The sequence below is a fragment of the Apium graveolens genome, chromosome 3 (genome assembly GCF_009905375.1).
Source record: "Apium graveolens cultivar Ventura chromosome 3, ASM990537v1, whole genome shotgun sequence".
NCBI classification, from domain to species: Eukaryota; Viridiplantae; Streptophyta; class Magnoliopsida; order Apiales; family Apiaceae; genus Apium; species Apium graveolens.
This window is the reverse complement of record NC_133649.1, coordinates 132092506-132113859: the sequence shown is the minus strand read 5'-3', so window position 1 is coordinate 132113859 and position 21354 is coordinate 132092506. Positions and strand designations below refer to the sequence as shown.

Genomic DNA, 21354 nt, shown 5'->3' with positions numbered 1-21354 from the left:
AAAGCTGGATGTTATTCTCTCCTTCCTACAAGGTCTTGATGCCAAAAAGGGGGAGATAGTAGGTCAGAAAAAATATATACCTGAGTCAGTATTGAGGAAAGATGATGTCAATATTGATGATGATAGTAGAAATCAAAGCACATGACCTCTGTTGTTGTTGTGGTACAATCAAGAACTGGAATCAAGACTCAAACACAAACCACACAGTCAACTCATGTCTATATTGATAGTGCAAATACTGTTAGAACTGAAATAGTGACTCACTCTCAGATACTGATGGAAGAGCAAACACTATCTGCAATTCCTGAAGAAGATGAAGTGATTATTGATAATCCTGCATATGCACAAAGGTTCTACAGATCTATGAAGCAAGGTAAAATTATGACACTCGATCACAAAGACAAAAGGGTTGAAGATCTGTTTGATAGGAAAACCATTACACACCTGGCTAATGAATTTCCTGACATGTCTGAGAAAGAAATGATAAAGCAATAGGAGGAAATTCTGAAACAACTTCAAGTTAGAAGTGAAGGTCCATCTAGAGGTAGAGGAAGAGCTAGAGGATCTAGAGGTTCTAGAAGGGGAGGAAAAGAAGGACTCTCAAGCCAAGTCAAGCCATAGTTCCCTCTCAAATAAGGACAAGGTCAAGTGGTGTCAGGATTGAAGAAATTTCGGAGACATCTCAGTCTCAGGCTCCAAAAATTCTCATTGATCCATAATTTCTCAATCCTGAGCCAATAGCATATTCAATCAGAAATATGAACCCCTTTGTGGAAGAGCCTTTTGAAGAGTCAGAAATTTCATTGACTAGAAGACCAAGACAATTGCAAATAACAAGTTATGATCAACCATCAAATCCTGATCCTGAAAACATCATTCCTGATCCTGACACAAGTCATCCTGACAGAATAATTCTCGATCCTCACAAATCTATTCTGATCCGACATAAGACCAATTTCTATAAATTCTAATTCTAAAGTTGAAGTGAAAAATGTTAAATCGGAAGAGGATCAAAAGTGTCTAGATAAACTAAATATCATGATTCTTTCTGTCTTTGTTGACTCTCATAATTTTGAAGTTGATCAATAAGAAAAAAGAGAACATGCAAGGATCAGGAAAGCAGTGAACAAAGCAAATGCTGATTTTAAAGTTATTCTCAGGAAGTCTGAAATGGAAAGATGGCATCTTGAAAATCTTGAAGAAAAAGAGAAGAAAAGAACTTACTTTCCAATCATAAAAGGAAACAGAAAATGGAAAAAGATAGATGACATAGAGTGTTCTGGACATTTGAACTATGCTGGTGGAATGAGAGAAGTAAATCAAATTGAACCTGTTATAAATTTAGATTCACCTTCTTGGTTGAGACAAGCACAAGGTCTCAGATTGTTGGGATCACACAGTAGACCAGGAACTGGACATCATGAAGCTAAAAAAATTTAAGAGTGATAAACTTTACTTTGGCTGATAGACATGGAAAATAAGTCACTATTGATCATCTGAAAAGGATTGGAGCTGTGAAGATTATTATTGACAAACCTGATGGTTCAGAACCAAAGGAGAAAATTATGTTGATGTTGGAGGGTGATCAAGTTCAAATTCTTTCTTCTGATGAACTTCTAATGATGTCAACCAAGAAATTGAAAATACATTATCTTCTAATGGTTGAGAATCAAGCAACTAAAGAATGGTCTGATTTGACCTTCTATTCAATCAAAAAAAGAATTCAAGATAGAGATTTTAAATATTTTGGCCATTATGTTCCCATGTACATGAACTACAGGCATCAAAAAGTGGAAATGAGAAGGGTTGCGGCTGTGTTTGAAACAGTTCTTACTTCAAGATGATTGACACTCAATCATGATGGTCTAAGGGCTACTTATGTATACTTTTTGATGAGCTGATGATTGAAAGAACTCCAATTGGATACTTGAGAGTTGCTATATATTAATTATCTGAGAAAACTAAATATGAAAGGAATTTGAAGATCAAACTAAAACAACTTCTTAGAAAGAAGGTAAATGACAGAGTGAAAGCCTTTGTCAAGAGATACTCAAGGGTATATGAAGAACCAATAAATTAATATCAATAGAAGTTGCTGAGTCTGCTCTATATATCTCTACTCAATATTTTATCTTCCTATTTTTGGCATCGACTAGAGCATATAATTTATGCTTATTCCATAAAGCATAAACAAGGGGAGATTGTTAGGCGAAGATGTTTTAAGTCAAAATTAGGATCTGCTGGGATATGTACAAGGTGTCAGGATATGCAGGGTGTCAGGATCTGCATAGAGTCAGGACGAAGATAGACGTCAGGATATGTGTACTTATCAGGATATGCAGAATAAATCATTATCTACTGATTTATGCAGTCCTAGTATTATAGGAGATATTGGTATGTCGGTTCTTTACTTATAGGAATGCAACTGTTAATTATGATATGTATGGAAACATGATAATCATTCTTATAACATTTCATGTAATTGATAGAGTAGTTGTGTGATATATAAACACAAAATAGGTTATCATTTAGATTAACTTTATCACGAGTATCTTTGTGACCTAGCAGCTCTCAAGAACGTCAGAATTTCTTGAGAGAGTTTTGTAACAATTTTACCAGAATTATTAAACTTATCATTCTTATATCCTGATTTCGATTTAATAGTATAATTGTATCCAACCCCGCCAAACAATTACTCCCTCTGTCCCTCCCATTTATTTACACTTTCCTTTTTGGGATGTTCCTTCCAATTGTTTACATTTAATTTTTTTCCAAAAATAGTAAAGTTTTAATAAGTTTTAAAATAACTACATCCACTACTTCTCTCCACAATACCCACTTTATACATATAATATTAATCAGTCTCACTATTTTACTCACTTTTTTAACTTTCTTCTCCTACTTAATCATTTGTTGTATTATATATAATTAAATTAAATTATCTTATGACTACATTTAATTGCGACAATTACCAAAAATTATCTTTACCCGTTATTAACTTCATTCGACTAACCCATAAACTATTTGTTAATTACAAGCTTGCTGATAAATATTTGTTAGGAACTAGGTACCTGTATAATATATGTTATATTTTTATAAATAATACTCATATGTAAAAAATAAAAATTCTCCAATAATGTTTTATTTTCATAAAATTGATTTGCAAAAATTAACTTGATATAATTTAACAAAAATTAACTTGATAAAATTTAGCAAAAATTTAACTTAATAAAAATTAATTGTAAGATAATTTTTATTATTATTCCTATAAAAGTGTTATTAATAACAACAGAATAAGTGATCTATATATATTTAAAAGAACTTTTATAGATATAACTTTCTTATAGAAGTTACTATATACATTTATATTGTGACTATATTATATCTAAATAAATAAAAACTAATTAAATCAATTAAGATAATGTTAAAAATAAAAGAAAAATATTTCGGGCCGATTATAATCTTGTAGGCTTTAGCCCATTAGAATTATAGGCCCACGAGGCATAATTGTTGTACTGATCACACGAGCGTGCCTATTTTCTATTGTATACAGATCGACACTAGTGTGGATTGGGATATAGCAAAAGACACCCATCAAAGAGGCTCCGTCCCTTTTTTGTTACATTTGAATGAAAGAGTCACTTATTTGATATAGCTGTTTAGAAATTTCCATTTATGGTACAGAACGCCTCTTCTTTTGGGAAACACCAACTAACCCCCAGAACAAGTGGCATTCTGGGGTAATTTTATTTTTATTTTTTATTTTTTCTCTTTTCTCGTGATGAAGTTGTGTTAGTGTGTTTTGAACGAAATTAAATTAGGTGAAGGGCTATTTTTGGACTTCCATATTAAATAAATAGAAAATGTTTTCACTAATTTTTTTTTGTTGGCTTGTAATGTAAACCTAATTTATGTGTGTATTTTTAATTGAAATAAAAAACCGTCTAAATATGAATTTTGTAGCTCCGAAAAGGGTGTCGTAAAATGTGAGTGTAAAAAGTGTAGGTGAGTGCATGTTTTGGCACGTGAGTATGTAAATAACCGTAGAATTTTTGGCTTCCAAATTTTTTTGTTGTGTTGTAATGTAAACCTATATTTTGGGAAAATTTTAATTTTGAATTAAATATTTATATGACCAACACTTTTGTAGCTTCGAAAATGGTGTCTTGAGCGTCGAGTGCGTAATTGTCACGGGACGACAAATTTATGCACGACATATTTAGATAACCGGAAATTTGTTTAGGTCCATTTTTCTATTGTTTTGTAGGTATGTAAAAACATTTGGAGTCTGTATGATTAAATAATAAATTTTATTTATTGGAGAGAGGGTGTCATAATGTTAAATTTAAAAACGTTAACTGTTATTTAAAATGAATGTGCAATGAGCATTTGAAACCAAAATATTATGATAGAACAAGTAAATAATGAAATGGAAAACAAGGAAACAGAACCATATTATAAGTAGACAGCTTGTAATAGCATTAGTACATATGTTTGATAACAAGATCACGTGTTTCAGTGTGGGCGCCCTGGGCATTTCTTACTACGCTTGGTGTGATCTTCTTGGTTACATAAACTACATTTCTTTCCAGACCGCGGACCATCAATCTCCGTTCGGATCCGCACCGATTGTCCTTTATCCCCGCGTTTTTTCTTTAATTTCTTCAAGGACTTTTCCGGCACTAACTTTCCATACCCCTGCCAAAGTACGGGTAAGTCGTAGTTCCAGTATTCAGTTGGTTCCAACGGATAAATTATTGGCCTGTACAAGTTCTGCACTGTTTGGTTCTTATGGAAATGTTCGATGAAATGCTCCCAACTCAATCCATGTGTTATTCAACCTGCCATTGCATGGGAGCACAACATGTGATGGGTCGACCATTTTTCCACAGGTGCACGTACGGTCATTGAGGTTGACAACCTGGGTTTTACCTCCCTTTACCGTCCCCTTAGCAGTTGTGTACTGATGTGTTAGTATTTTCATAATCCCGTGGAGACGATGGAAAGTAATAACCATATGTCCTGTTGCCTTCCTCTGAATTTTTGCTAACATAGCGGCGGAATGTTCACATAACTGTTGCCCCTCTTATAGACCGTCATCCACTATGCTCCAATGTTTATCTTCAATTGTTGTGGAGCCCTCCAAACCCGGGTCAGAAGTTTGTGGTCCACACTCACACCTTATTTATAACCTGCTTATAACAATAATAAAGATAATAATAATATATGCAGTGACCCTACTTACCAACCACCACGGACCGCAACAGGTTAAAGTATGCACACAAGCCAAACACACTAATATATTACAAACCGTTCAAATCCCAACTATTCCAAACTCAAAACTGAGTATTAAACTTTATTACAACTTTTACAACCTTAAATTATCCCAAAAGAAGCCTACTAGCTCAGCTTCCCCAACCTGAACCTGAACCCCTAGCTCTCGCGCTGGACTGGGGATCCTCTTTACCAACTGGTTCCTTTTTTAACTGGAAAGAATATAAACAACATCGCACAAATGAGCTAACTAGCTCAGCAAGTCACAATGACAAAACTGAGAATAATGATCATCAGGTGAACATGATTATGATATCAAGTGAACAATGTATTATGATTTGGAATTGGATATTATACTTTTAATTTAAAAACCAAGGTTAGGCTGCTGATCAGTCACGCACTAACCCCGAGCAAGGCACACATCATTGCTCTAACTACTGGATCCAAGGCACATATTGGCCTAACTTGACCATTATATGGTCTGACCACGAATCTGGTCCACAATTTTATAAAAACAATCCAATTCTAACATAATAACAGAATATGCAATAATAAACAATAACCAGAATCATTAACAACAATGAGTGTTTAACAATGAAAGGGTTTCAATCTTTGTAAGGATCAATAAGATAATTTAAAAGCTTGGATGCTGGGTAATGAAAGAATTAGATAACAAAGGAATTGACATTTCAGGGTTTCAAAGATTTGGGCTTTCAAAGCATCAAATACAATGGTTTGAAGGTATAAGCAATCTGGTTCCGTGTTTTATATTTAATATGTATGTATTTGTGGAGTAGTATTGTATACTTGAGGTTCGTGTTTGGGTATACAACAATCAATGGTATAGAAAGAATAAGGTTTAAGGCTCAAGAACAATAACTGGAATCAGGGTTTGGGTTTCAGTGCTTCAAGCACTTGCAATATCAACAAGACTATCAAGTACTATAATATCTCGAGAAAGTTCAGAACACTTGCCTGGTATTAGCTTACTACACTGTACTCGCTTCCAATCACAATCGTCTTACTCCTCAACTACCTGTTTCCCTTTCCTATGCCTTGCCTCTTCTGCTCACATATCATAAGCATCTATCAATCATCAACTCATAGGATTCTATTCAACATATACTTCTATCTACCCTTCGTTTTACCCAAATCCGATTAACGGATTGAAAGTTATGCAATAATCAAGTAAACACCGAATGTATAGACCGATAGTCAACCAACATATCACATATAACACATAATACGTCACATAATCAATGACATATCATTTATAAAGACATTTCGGGTCATAAATAGGCTTTCTGATATTTAAAATGATTTTTAAAACATTTTTCAGAATTAGAACGGGTAGTTGGATCAATTTCGGATTAATAAACAGGGTTCGGTTGGCCAATTCTGGCTCCGAAATAATTTTAGAATAATTATCGAGCCTTCGAAATAATTTAGAATAATATTTTAAAGCTCGAAACTATTTTTCGGAATTTTTAAATCATTTTTAAATAATTAAATCTAATTAAATAATTGATTAAAATCAATTAATAATTAATTAAATCAATTAATAATTAATTAAATCAATTAATAATTAATTAAATCAATTAATCAATTAATTTTTAAATTAATTGACCAATTAATCAATTAAAAATTAACTGAAATTAATTAACTAATTAATTCAGATTTATTTTTGAATTAAAAATAATTTTCGGAATTAAAATACTAATTTTTAGAATTTTCAGAAATTAAAAATGAATTTTTTATACTAAAAATAAATAGGAAATACGATTTTTAAACATTTTTAAAACAGGAATCCTAAATTTGCAAAGTCTAGAAACTTCAGGGACCGAACTGCATCGTTTTCAAAATTATAGGTAATAAACTGTAATTTTCCAGCCCCGTCGCCGGAAAATACAAGGGTGGCCGGAGAACACGTTCCCGGCGTCCTCACCCCACCAACACCTCCAGATCACATCTATATTTCACCAGGAACTCAACCATACCAACAAATCATTCTAATCATCCCTGAGTTGGCCGGAATTTGGCCGTGAAGTTTTCCAGTTTCCGGCAAACTTCGGAAAATTTCAAAAGACAACTCCCTTCTCTACAGACCTCGGTGATTCATGAAACTTATATGACTAGATTGCAAATTTCACAGAGAACACAATCCACTATATCACAACATCAATCTATTCCAGAATAAGAAACCCCCAAATTTCAATTAAGAACATTCATACGGGTTATAAACCCTAATTTTGAAATTCGAAAATCAAACTCAAATTTGAACATGTTATTGAACTCCAAATCAGACGTATAATATATCAAAATCATCAGGAAAACAAGCTCTATAACATGCACTCATCAAATCATACAAACAATCATCCGAACAAAAATTCATATTTTTAATAAATTTAATTCGAAAATAAATAAAATTATAGAAAATAAACCTTGATTTCTGCAGTAAAACAAAGCTCAGAATCTGGTTGAACACTTCAAATCCTTCGTTTTGGTTACTCAAGCTTTGAAAACAGAGATTGGTAACGCCTTCGTTTTGCTGTTTGATTCTTAGAACAGTTTATGTAATTAGGGTTTTTCTCTGAAAATTATAAAATTAACTATCTGCAAATGATTTTGATACGAAATAAAATACGATAAAAGGCTATTTGTAATTACGGAAAATGAGTATCCCGTTGGATCATTCCGGATATAAAACGGTACGTTTATTTATAAAAACTGATCCAAACGGTATCAGTTTTCGGGATAATTATCCAAATCAGTACAATTTGTACTTGCGGTCTTGGTCTCAGCACTTGGTTACACGTATTACGAAGTGATAATTGTGATAGTTTAATAAAAAGCTCCCGTTTATCGAAAATACGGGTTTTATTGATTTACCGAAACAAATATTATATCGAAAATGTTACGCCGGGACAAGCGCAGAACAAACCGTACGCCGGATCGAAAAAGTCGAAACATGGAATATGCTCGGAATATTACAATTAGGTTAGGAAGGAGTTCTTGAAAGAGTTTAGGGTTCCAAAAATGTAACAACAGTTGACGTCGGTTGGTTCCCGTTTTTATAAAATAGATTTTACATACTCGGAAAAAGATTTTAGAAATTTCATATGATTCATATAGATCCATAAATCAACATAAAAATAATTAGGAAGATATGACAATTATTTATATTTTATTTTGGACATATAAAAATTAAAATACTCAATTAATATTATTTTTGAATATCCAAGTACAGATATCACTTAACAATTAACTCACAGAATAGATACTGAACACACATAATAATTATTTAATAGCAAAAATAATTACATGATATATCCTGGATATTACATCCTTCCCCCCTTAAAAGGATTCTGTCTTCAGAATCTCCTAAGAAAACAAATGAGGGTACTTTTCTCTCATATTACTTTCTAACTCCCAGGTTGACTCTTCAACCTTTGGGTTTCTCCACAATACTATTACTAACTTTACCACTTTATTTCTCAATACTTTCTCCCTTTCCTCTAGAATCTCTATCGGACCCTCTATATATGACAAATCTGCCTGAAGCTCATTTTGGCTCATATTCTATTACATGCCTGGAGTCTGGATTATATTTCTTGAGCATCGATACGTGAAAAACATTGTGAATGTGCTCCATGTGCGGTGGTAACGCCAACTCGTAAGCTACTTTGCCAATGCGCTTTAGGATCTCAAAAGGTCCGACATATCTTGGACTCAGCTTTCCTTTCTTTCCAAACCTCATTAGTCCTTTCCACGGTGATACTTTCAGTAATACCAAGCTTCCTTCTTCAAATTCCATGTTTTCCTTGACTGATCTGCATACTTCCTCTGATGATCTTATGCGGCTATTAATCTCTTCTGGATAATTTTAACAACTTCCTTTGTCTGCTGCACCAATTCAGGTCCGAGTATTTTGTGTTCTCCTACTTCGTCCCAATATACTGGAGATCTATATTTACGTCCATAAAGGGCTTCATAGGGTGGCATCCCAATGCTGGCATGATAACTGTTGTTGTAAGCAAACTCTACCAGAGGTAAATGTTCGTCCCAACTTCCTTTGAAATCAATATCACAAACACGTAACATGTCCTCGATTGTCTGGATTGTTCTTTCACTTTGGCCATCTGTCTGGGGGTGATAGGCCGTACTCATATTCAGTCTTGTTCCCAAACATTCTTGAAAACTCTTCCAAAATCTTAAATTAAACCTTGGATCTCGATCAGATACAATAGACACGGGAACTCCATGACGAACTACGATTTCCTTCAGGTACATATGGACTAACTTGTCGAGCAAAAATCCTTCATTTATAGGCAGAAAATGAGCTGACTTGGTAAGTCTATCCACTATAACCCAAATGGCATCATGATTAGCCGTTGTCCTTGGTAATCCAACTATGAAATCCATGGTAATATGTTCCCACTTCCACTCTGGAATCTCTAATGGCTGTAGCAATCCGCTTGGTCTCTGATGCTCTACTTTAACCCTCTGACAGGTATAACATTTGCTAACCCATTCCACAATTTCCCTCTTCATGTCTGGCCACCAATAATTCTTCTTTAAATCTCTATACATTTTGGTACTTCCTGGATGGATGGAATACCTTGAATTATGTGCCTCCTATAGAATTTCATTCTTTAACTTTGTCACCGGTGAAATCCAAATTCTAGATGAAAACCTCAGAATACCTTGGTCATCTTTCTGCGTGCATAACTCTTCCCCTACCAAACGATTTATATCTTGATCCATTACATCTTCCTGACATTTATTTATTTTCTCTAATAATTCCGGTTAGAAAATCATACTGTACACTTTTACTTCCTCAGGCTTGCAAACTCTAATCTCCAATTCCAATTTCTGAAATTCCTTATATATCTCTTCAGGTACGGACAACACATTTAACCTGTCCTTCTGACTTAGCACGTTTGCTACAACATTCGCTTTACCGGGATGATAATTAATCGAGCAATCATAATCCTTGATCAACTCTAACCATCTCATTTGCCTCATATTGAGTTCCTTCTGGGTAAATATATACTTCAAACTTTTGTGATCCGTATAAATTTCACATTTCTCTCCATACAGATAATGTCTCCAAATCTTCAAAGCAAACACTATGGCTGCTAGTTCCAAATCATGAGTAGGATACTTTTGTTCGTGTGGTTTCAATTGCCTTGACGCATACGCAATCACCTTGTCGTGCTGCATAAGAACACATCCTAATCCTTTGTAAGAAGCATCACTATAAATTACGAAATTCCCTTGATCATCTGGAAGTGACAAAATAGGTGCCGTGATTAATCGTCGCTTCAATTCTTGAAAACTTTCCTCACATTTCTCGTTCCATATAAACTTCTCATTCTTTCGTGTAAGCTTTGTTAATGGTGTGGCAATCCTCGAGAAATTTTGAACGAATCGACGATAATATCCCGCCAATCCTAAGAAACTTCTTACCTCGGTGGGTGTTCTCGGTTTCTCCCAATTCGTAATTGCCTCGATCTTTGTCGGGTCCACTTTGATCCCTTCATTACTAACTATGTGTCCTAAGAACTGAACTTCCAGTAACCAAAACTCACACTTCGAGAATTTAGCATACAACTTCTTTTTCCTTAAAATCTCCAAAGCTGTCTTTAAATGTTCCGCATGATCCTCTTCTGTCTTTGAATAGATCAAAATATCATCTATAAATACAATAATGAACTTGTCCAAGTATTCCTTGAAGATTCTGTTCATCAGATCCATAAATGCTGCCGGGGCGATGGTCAATCCAAAAGACATTACTAGAAATTCATAATGTCCATACCTTGTTCGAAAAGCTGTCTTTGGTATATCTTCTGGCTTGATCTTCAGTTGATGATATCCCGATCTTAAATCGATCTTGGAGAAATACTTGGCTCCCTTCAATTGGTCAAACAAATCATCAATTCTAGGTAACGGATACTTATTCTTGATTGTAAGCTTGTTGAGCTCCCTATAGTCGATACACAGTCTCATGCTTCCATCTTTCTTCTTAACAAATAATACCGGGGCTCCCCACGGGGATACACTGGATCTGATTACTCCTTTCTCTAACAACTCATGTAGTTGCTTTGCTAGCTCTTTCATCTCAACAGGCGCCATTCTGTACGGGGCCTTGGATACTGGTTCTGTTCCAGGTGCTAAATCGATCGCAAATTCAATTTCTCTATCTGGGGGAAGTCCTGGTAATTCGTCGGGAAATACATCTGGAAATTCGTTTACAACTGGAATATCTTCAAGTTTTGCTGGCTCCTGACTTCTGTCGATCACATATGCCATGAAATGCTCACATCCTTGTCGTAGTAACTTATTGGCTTGAATCATCATTAAAAACTTCTTTACTTGTTTCTGACCTTTGAACGTTACTATTCTTTCGTATGGCGTTTTCACCATTACTTTCTTATTTCGACAATCTATCTAGGCATCATGCTTAGATAACCAATCCATCCCTAATATAACGTCAAATTTTCCTAACTTAAATGGTATCAAATCTACAATTCCCACAAACTTGGTTAACAGTTACACGTTCTTGATTTGCTAATTCCACAGTCATTATTTCATTTAAACACTCAACTGGCCAATTTAACTTACTAACAAAATCTTGTGAAACAAACGATCAAGTTGCTCCCGAATCTATTAACACTTTGGCACATAAAGAATTCACATTAAGCGTACCTGCCATGACATCTGTATTCTGAATAGCATCCTTCACAGACATATCAAAAACTCTAGCCCTTGGAGTCTCATTCACTGTTGGGGTAGATCCCATAATCCCCAATGCATTACTGACTGGGGCTGGTGTCTTGCAATCCCTGGCCATATGTCATGGCTTCCCACATTTAAAGCATGTAAATCCAATTCAAAAATGGCTACCTTCCCTCTGATCCATGGTTTCAAACCTTGCTGAAATCTTTTAGCTTTCTTCCTGTCATTATCCACATACGACGGTACATACCTTGACACTTCCTCAAACTTACCCTCATAATCTGTTACCGATATGTTCCCTTGCTTTAATTCTAAAAACTTCAGCTCCATTTGATCCTGAACAAACTGAGGAAAATACTTTTCTAAAAACAATTCCTTAAACCTTTCCCAAGTAATAACATCTGTACCTTCCAATATCTTCACCATTTCCCACCAATAGGTGGCCTCATTCTTCAGATAGTAACTTGCAAACTCAACCTTCTGTTCTTCCTTTACTTTCACCAAGGCAAATGTCTTCTCTATTTCCTTTAACCAAACATTTGCTTCAATTGGCTCTAAGGAACCCTTGAATTCTGGTGGGGTTACTGCCTGAAAAGTTTTAAAAGTTACCTGGGAATTGGTCTGTCTTTGTTGTTGTTGTGTCAGGTGAACTGTTTGTTGGGCCAAGATTTGAAGAATCTGGGCTATTGCTGGATCTATGGGTCCTGGGTTCACATTCGGGTTTGTATCATCTTGGTTGTTGTTGTTGTTATTGTTGGTTTCTTCATTCTGGGTGTTGGTGCGGGTATTTCTTTTGGGAGGCATTTTCTGTAAAGAATCAATCAACTTATTTAGCTTTTGAATCAATCTTTTACATAAAAAAATAGTTTTGCAAAACAGAATATTTCTTTTTGAAAACAGTTGTAACTAAATAAATTGCATGCTTCTTTACAGAATATAAATAGTTATGGAAAACATGGTACATGGTATCACAGGGGTATAACTAGTGCAATAAATAAGGTAAGGTAAAACAGGTGCAATAAAGTAAATGACAGTGTTGGAAAGGAAAAAGGTAATGATATATATAGATCAAAAGTTTTAGGTAGTACAAGCGTAAAGACGCTTCGGAAGTAAAAGCAAAAAGGGTACAACAACCTACTCACTAGTCAGCATAGCTAGTCTATAAATACAACTCAAAAGTTTACTAATACACACTACACACTACTATACATACTATGTAACCATATCAACACTGCTCAGAATTTCTGACTCATGACAAGTCTGGACCTCCAATCTCCTCAAGCTCCTCTAGAACCCACTTAGCCCACTCCACAAGGAAATTAGGGGTGATGTCCTCATGTGTAGCCTCAGCAATCCTCACAGCAGCTGCTCTACGAAATGCCTGTAGCCTCTCTCTGAGTCGCCTCTCACCACTCCCAACCTCTATGGTACGCATGATATGTAGTAATTCCTGAATCTGACCCTGAAGGAATCGCTGCTCCATAAGGCAAGTCTCAAACTGATGATATAGGACAGGATAGGAAGAGAACTGAAAAGGTACTCCTGTAACTGAATAACTAGTAAATCCTGAATCAGTAGGTGGGGGGTCCTCTAACAGGTGGCCTCATGCCTGGAGGTGGAATAGCCTGCAGTGGTACGGGCTGCAACACAGGTGGAGGTAGTATAGCCAACACTGGTGGAACAACAGGACGTGGATCCGAAGACGGTACTCCAACTGAAGGCTCTGAGTGATCAGCTGATATAGGAATAAAAGAGTCAGCCATCGCTGCTATCTGAAATTATATCGTAATATAAGAATCTCGAACCACGATGCGAATTATACTACTACTGGTTATACCGTAACACTCAACCTCTCAACGTTCTATCTTTCTATTCCTTACTTCTAATCCTAACCCTCTACCCATTCCCGTCAACCTAGGCTTGTGTTAGTGACTTATAACCTGTAGCTTTGATACCAAACCTGTGGCGCCCTCCAAACCCGGGTTAGAAGTTTGGGGTCCACACTCACACCTTATTTATAACCTGCTTATAACAATAATAAAGATAATAATAATATATGCAGTGACCCTACTTACCAACCACCACGGATCGCAACAGGTTAAAGTATGCACACAAGCCAAACACACTAATATATTACAAACCGTTCAAATCCCAACTATTCCAAACTCAAAACTGAGTATTAAACTTTATTACAACTTTTACAACCTTAAATTATCCCAAAAGAAGCCTACTAGCTCAGCTTCCCCAACCTGAACCTGAACCCCTAGCTCTCGTGCTGGACTGGGGATCCTCTTTACCAACTGGTTCCTTTTTTAACTGGAAAGAATATAAACAACATCGCACAAATGAGCTAACTAGCTCAGCAAGTCACAATGACAAAACTGAGAATAATGATAATCAGGTGAACATGATTATGGTATCAAGTGAACAATGGATTATGATTTAGAATTGGATATTATACTTTTAATTTAAAAACCAAGGTTAGGCTGCTGATCAGTCACACACTAACCCCGAGCAAGGCACACAACATTGCTCTAACTACTGGATCCAATGCACACATTGGCCTAACTTGACCATTGTATGGTCTGACCACGAATCTGGTCCACAATTTTATAAAAACAATCCAATTCTAACATAATAACAGAATATGCAATAATAAACAATAACCAGAATCAATAACAATAATGAGTGTTTAACAATGAAAGGGTTTCAATCTTTGTAAGGATCAATAAGATAATTTAAAAGCTTGGATGCCGGGTAATGAAAGAATTGGATAACAAAGAAATCGACATTTCAGGGTTTCAAAGATTTGGGCTTTCAAAGCATAAAATACAATGGTTTGAAGGTATAAGCAATCTGGTTCCGTGTTTTATATTTAATATGTATGTATTTGTGGAGTAGTATTGTATACTTGAGGTTCGTGTTTGGGTATACAACAATCAATGGTATAGAAAGAATAAGGTTCATGACTCAAGAACAATAACTGGAATCAGGGTTTGGGTTTTAGTGCTTCAAGCACTTGCAATATCAACAAGACTATCAAGTACTATAATATCTCGAGAAAGTTCAGAACACATGCCTGGTATTAGCTTACTACACTGCACTCGCTTCCAATCACAATCGTCTTACCCTGTTTCCCTTTCCTATGCCTTGCCTCTTCTGCTCACATATCATAAGCATCTATCAATCATCAACTCATAGGATTCTATTCAACACATACTTCTATCTACCCTTCGTTTTACCCAAATCCGATCAACGGATTGAAAGTTATGCAATAATCAAGTAAACACCGAATGTATAGACCGATAGTCAACCAACATATCACATATAACACATAATACGTCACATAATCAATGACATATCATTTATAAAGATATTTCTGGTCATAAATAGTCTTTCTGGTATTTAAAATGATTTTTAAAACATTTTTCAGAATTAGAACAGGTCGTTGGATCAATTTCGGATTAATAAACATGGTTCGGTTGGCCAATTCTGGCTCCGAAATAATTTTAGAATAATTATCGAGCCTTCGAAATAATTTAGAATAATATTTTAAAGCTCGAAACTATTTTTTGGAATTTTTAAATCATTTTTAAATAATTAAATCTAATTAAATAATTGATTAAAATCAATTAATAATTAATTAAATCAATTAATCAATTAATTTTCGAATTAATTGACCAATTAATCAATTAAAAATTAATTGAAATTAATTAACTAATTAATTCAGATTTATTTTTGAATTAATAATAATTTTCGGAATTAAAATACTAATTTTTAGAATTTTCAGAAATTAAAAATGATTTTTTTATACTAAAAATAAATAGGAAATATGATTTTTAAACATTTTTAAAACAGGAATCCTAAATTTGCAAAGTTTGGAAACTTCAGGGACCAAACTGCATCGTTTTCAAAATTATAGGTACTAAACTGTAATTTTCCAGCCCCGTCGCCGGAAAATACAAGGGTGGCCGGAGAACACGTTCCCGGCGTCCTCACCCCACCAACACCTCCAGATCACATCTATATTTCTCCAGGAACTCAACCATACCAACAAATCATTATAATCATCCCTGAGTTGGCCGGAATTTGGCCGTGAAGTTTTCCAGTTTCCGGCGAACTTCGAAAAATTTCAAAAGACAACTCCCTTCTCTACAGACCTCGGTGATTCATGAAACTTATATGACTAGATTGCAAATTTCACAGAGAACACAATCCACTATATCACAACATCAATCTATTCCAGAATAAGAAACCCCCAAATTTCAATTAAGAACATTCATAATGGTTATAAACCCTAATTTTGAAATTCGAAAATCTAGCTCAAATTTGAACATGTTATTGATCCTCAAATCAGACGTATAATATATCAAAATCATCAGGAAAACAAGCTCTATAACATGCAATCATCAAATCATACAAACAATCATCCGAACAAAAATTCATATTTTTAATAAATTTAATTCGAAAATAAATTAAATTATAGAAAATAAACCTTGATTTCTGCAGTAAAACAAAGCTCAGTATCTCGTAGAACACTTCAAATCCTTCGTTTTGGTTACTCAAGCTTTGAAAACAGAGATTGGTAACGCCTTCGTTTTGCTGTTTGATTCTTAGAACAGTTTATGTAATTAGGGTTTTTCTCTGAAAATTATAAAATTAACTATCTGCAAATGATTTTGATACAAAATAAAATACGGTAAAAGGCTATTTATAATTACGGAAAATTAGTATCCCGTTGGATCATTCCGGATATAAAACGGTACGTTTATTTATAAAAACTGATCCAAACGGTATCGGTTTTCGGGATAATTATCCAAATCAGTACAATTTGTACTGCGGTCTTGGTCTCAGCGCCTGGTTACATGTATTACGAAGTGATAATTGTGATAGTTTAATAAAAAGCTCCCGTTTATCGAAAATACGGGTTTTATTGATTTACCGAAACAAATATTGTATCGAAAATGTTGCGCCGGGACCCGCGCAGAACAAACCATACGCCGGATCGAAAAAGTCGAAACATGGAATATGCTCAGAATATTACAATTAGGTTAGGAAGGAGTCCTCGGAAGAGTTTCGGTTCCAAAAACGTAACAACGGTTGACGTCGGTTGGTTCCCGTTTTTATAAAATAGATTTTACATACTCGGAAAAAGATTTTAGAAATTTCATATGATTCATATATATCCATAAATCAACATAAAAATAATTAGGAAGATATGACAATTATTTATATTTTATTTTGGACATATAAAAATTAAAATACTCAATTAATATTATTTTTGAATATCCAAGTACAGATATCACTTAACAATTAACTCACAGAATAGATACTGAACACACATAATAATTATTTAATAGCAAAAATAATTACACGATATATCCCGGATAATACAATTATGACCACCTTGTAGAAGAGGTACTCCATCATTGCTGTTACTGGAAGAAAACGAGCCCTCCTTATGTTGCCGTTGAAGCCCTCAAGCATGTTTGTGGTTGTTTGACCGCAGCGAACACCACTATCGTGGGAAAGTGTCCACCTCTCCACGGGTATTGTAGCAAGATTTTGTAGGGCAGTGGGGGAAATTTCACCAATCCTTGACATATATGCGTCGTGCTTTGAGACTTGTGTGGTTCTTCCACCTTTCCACATTAATTTTTTTAGTTCACCACCTGGGTGATGACTGCAAAAGTTACTTCTTACATGGAAGAGACAGAACCTATGGATGCCGAGTGGCTCAGCAAAACCGTTTTGCGGGTCTCGTAGGGCGGAGATAATGCTGGCAGCACAGTCAGAAATGATACAGATGCCGGTTCGTTGCCGATAGACATGTCTTCGAAGACGCTGCAAAAACCAAGACCAGTTCTCGTACGTCTCCTCATCAACCAAGCCATAACAGAGAGGGAACTGGTGGTTGTTCGAATCAACACCCATAGCAATAAGCAGCTTGCCCCTATATCTTCGTTTCAAGAATGTCCCATCTATTAAAATCACAGGACGTGCATGTTGCCACCCGTCCATCATTGCCTTTAAAGACAAAAAATTCCGCTTGCAGACGGACGTGCCCCGCTCCTTAGCATGAGGAACAACATCGATCTCAGCAATGGTTCCAGGATTTGTCTTCATAATGGCTTCCAGGAACATGGGTAGAGCTTGGTATATTGTAGCCCAACTTCCATACACTTCCTCAATTGTTATTTGCTTCCCTCTCCACGCTTTCTTGTACCCCACTATGTGGTTGTGCTCGTTGTTGATCAGGGGGATAATGGTTTTAATTGGAATTTCTGGTATATCTATTACCTGTTTCACATAAAACAGTAAATGTCAAACAAAATTCGGCTTTAATAAGTGGCGTTTGCTAAAGATTTACTTACAAGTGGTTTTACAAGCTGCGCAATCATCCTTGCAGATAACTTCTTGTGATCTTGTAACGGCTGATCGACCATGCATTTATGTTCCTCTCTATTAACATTAATCCGCCAGTACCCGGAATCATGCATGAAAGTAGCCCTCATCCTCCAGTTACACCCCTCATCCTGACATTGTGCAATGAGCTATTCTTTGTTACTCCTTGTAGTTTTATATGTACGATCAGTGTTAATATGTGCACGCCTCACTGCTCCAAAGAACGTTGGTTTGTCACGGTAACACATTCCCTCACCCAGTTCCCCCTTGTCGAGGTCTTCATCATCATATATATCATTAGGGTTAACTATGATTGGTGGAGTGTATTGCTCTGTACGAAACCATGGAACCCTTGGAACATGATGTTCTTCTCCAACTACCGGCCATGTATTGGAAATTTCTTCATTTCTCTCTGAATGTCCTTCACCATTTTCGGTGGCAGAAGATTCCTCGTCGTCATCATCGTGAAGATGAAAATTCTCCTTACTTGATGAATTGGCTACAACTCCATCTGCCAGCAGGGCTAACCGCTGACCTAAACCTCTTCCCACCACATCACTTTCATAACTAGCCCCCCTTGAAACCGGCCACTGTATTGACTGTTTTCCCCTCCATACCCTCTACCATGTTCAGTAGTCCCCCCTCCATAGCCTCCACCATATTGACTACTCCACCCTCCGTTACCCCCTCCATGTTTAGTAGTCCCCCCTCCATACCCCTCACCATATTGACTACTCCCCCCTCCATACCCCTCACCATATTGACTACTCCCCCCTCCATACCCTGCACCATATTGACTACTCCCCCCTCCATAGCCTCCATTATATTGTATACTCCCCCACCATACCCTCCAACATATTGACTACTATCCCCTTCATACCGTCCACCATATTCACTAGCCCCCTACCAGACCCTCCACCATGTTGAGTAGTCTTCCCTCCATACCCTACACCTTGATCAAAAAGTACATTTGACCACAGTGGCTGTACATCACCACCGTATGTTGTTGCTATTGGTTGTGACCCGAAATTAAGCTGGAATGAGTACGGGTCATCAACAACAATTTCTTCTATTTCGATGAACAAAGAAACATCTCCTTGAACGTTTAGCAACATGGCAGGAACATTTAACATGCGTGTAACATCATCATCACATAAAATATCCATTTGATAAAAACCTTCAACTAGGTTGTACTGACCAAGATATGGATACTTTAAACTCAATTTTAAATTCCACTGATACGAACTAATGTTCATTAAATTATACACGACACTTTTAAGCTCATTGTAAGTGGTACCACACCTAATAAACATCAATTTTTTGGATCGATAGAGTAATTGATATTACTACCATCTCGATTAACTACTCCGCCCCAAAAAAAATTGACGTTTACTTGGCCTTCCATATCCATGCGTTGAAGACATCATTAACAGTTAGGAAACAAAAGTCAAGATTGTACATGTAAACAAACATACATGTAATGCTGACATACCTTAGAATTGCAGTATGAACAATATTATTTTCCTAAAGATTTAGGAACTTAGAATTGCAGTATGTTTTGAATACATGCAATGTTGGAGGACACATATAAATAGGAATAGAAGTTGTAGGCTAGAGATAGCTAAACATTTTGAGAATTCGGATAGGAATGCATTATTGATAGAATCCAATGGAGATTTCGGATAGGATATTTGTCAAAGAGAAATCTACTATTAATGCATTCTCGTCTTTATTATGCCATGATTTCAGTTTGTATGCACTTTAGACTTTACTTTATGGATTATGGTTACTTTCAGACTTGTTATATTTTATTATGCCACGATCAAGTCAGTTCCGTTCCCGGTATTAGTATTCAAAATGATATCTAAAGTTAAACAATTTAAAACTTGAGCCAAATGAAATTAATGTTACAAGGGAAGCATTGGAAAACTAAAATAATACATCAATAATAATTCAGCCACGCAATGAAAGTAATTGAATAACAGTATGGAAAACAGCAATGACAACTCAAATCACATATTTGCAAATTAATTGTTGGTTGCTGTTGCTGTTGCTGTTGCTGATAAGATTACAGTGGTTGTTAGATAACATTTTAAAATTATATTTGTTGGGGAGTTTACTATAAGCATGCAAAATAACCTTTACGTTGTACCACTACAAGGCTCATTTTTCCCTATAAATACATCATACTTCATAACTTTAAACCATATGTTCAAATACAAGTAAGTAAGGAAAATATTAGATAAGTTCAGAACAGAAAGAAGGGAATGTCAAATAGTTAAGTTGAGATTACTATATACGAATTATAGTATTATCTCAAATACAAGTTCTAACTTGAAAACAGAAGCTTGAAAGTACAATTTGAAAGCAACAATACTTGAAAAATACAACTTCTACATTGAAAACAAATGGTGAATAACAGAGCTTCGGATTTATTAAATTCGAGCATCGTTGATGGTGGTTTCCACTTCCCGGACCTTCTCAATCACCTGAGCACGAATCGCAGCCAACTTCTCCTGATAATATGCCCACAATTCCATTTTCATGTCATAGTGTTTCCTGTCCATCTCCTTGTAAAGCTAGTGAACAGATTCCAAAGCACGGCCTGTAAGAGGCTCATCGAGCCAAACAAAGTAAGCACACTTCCGGCTAGCACACCGCTCCCAACGCCTACCGGCAACTTCACCGATCCACATATTACCTATTTCAGGTTCCACCCCACAGAAACACATTTCTTGCCTCTCCATCACAACAACTGCTAAGATAAATATGTTTGAGAATATAAACTTATGCATGGTAAGAAAAATGGAAACTGCTATTTATAGGGAAAAATGTAAAGCAACCTTATCCTTTTGGATTCATATCTTATCCCAGCAGATTTTGTGGTCATGACTTTTGATTGGGATCTTATCCCTTTTGATTCAATTTTTAACATCT

At 35.7% G+C, this 21354-nt stretch overlaps 1 protein-coding gene across 1 annotated transcript; it reads right to left on the bottom strand.

Moving 5' to 3' along the window:
• Window positions 1–4515: 4515 nt before the first annotated feature.
• LOC141714583 (uncharacterized) lies at window positions 4516–18527 on the bottom strand. The gene is made up of 3 exons (XM_074518097.1): window positions 18387–18527; window positions 17419–18312; window positions 4516–4698 (listed from the first exon to the last, which is right to left on the bottom strand). Exons 1-3 carry the CDS (start codon window positions 18525–18527, stop codon window positions 4516–4518), a joined length of 1218 nt encoding a protein of 405 aa, XP_074374198.1.
• Between the last annotated feature and the right edge of the window lie 2827 nt (window positions 18528–21354).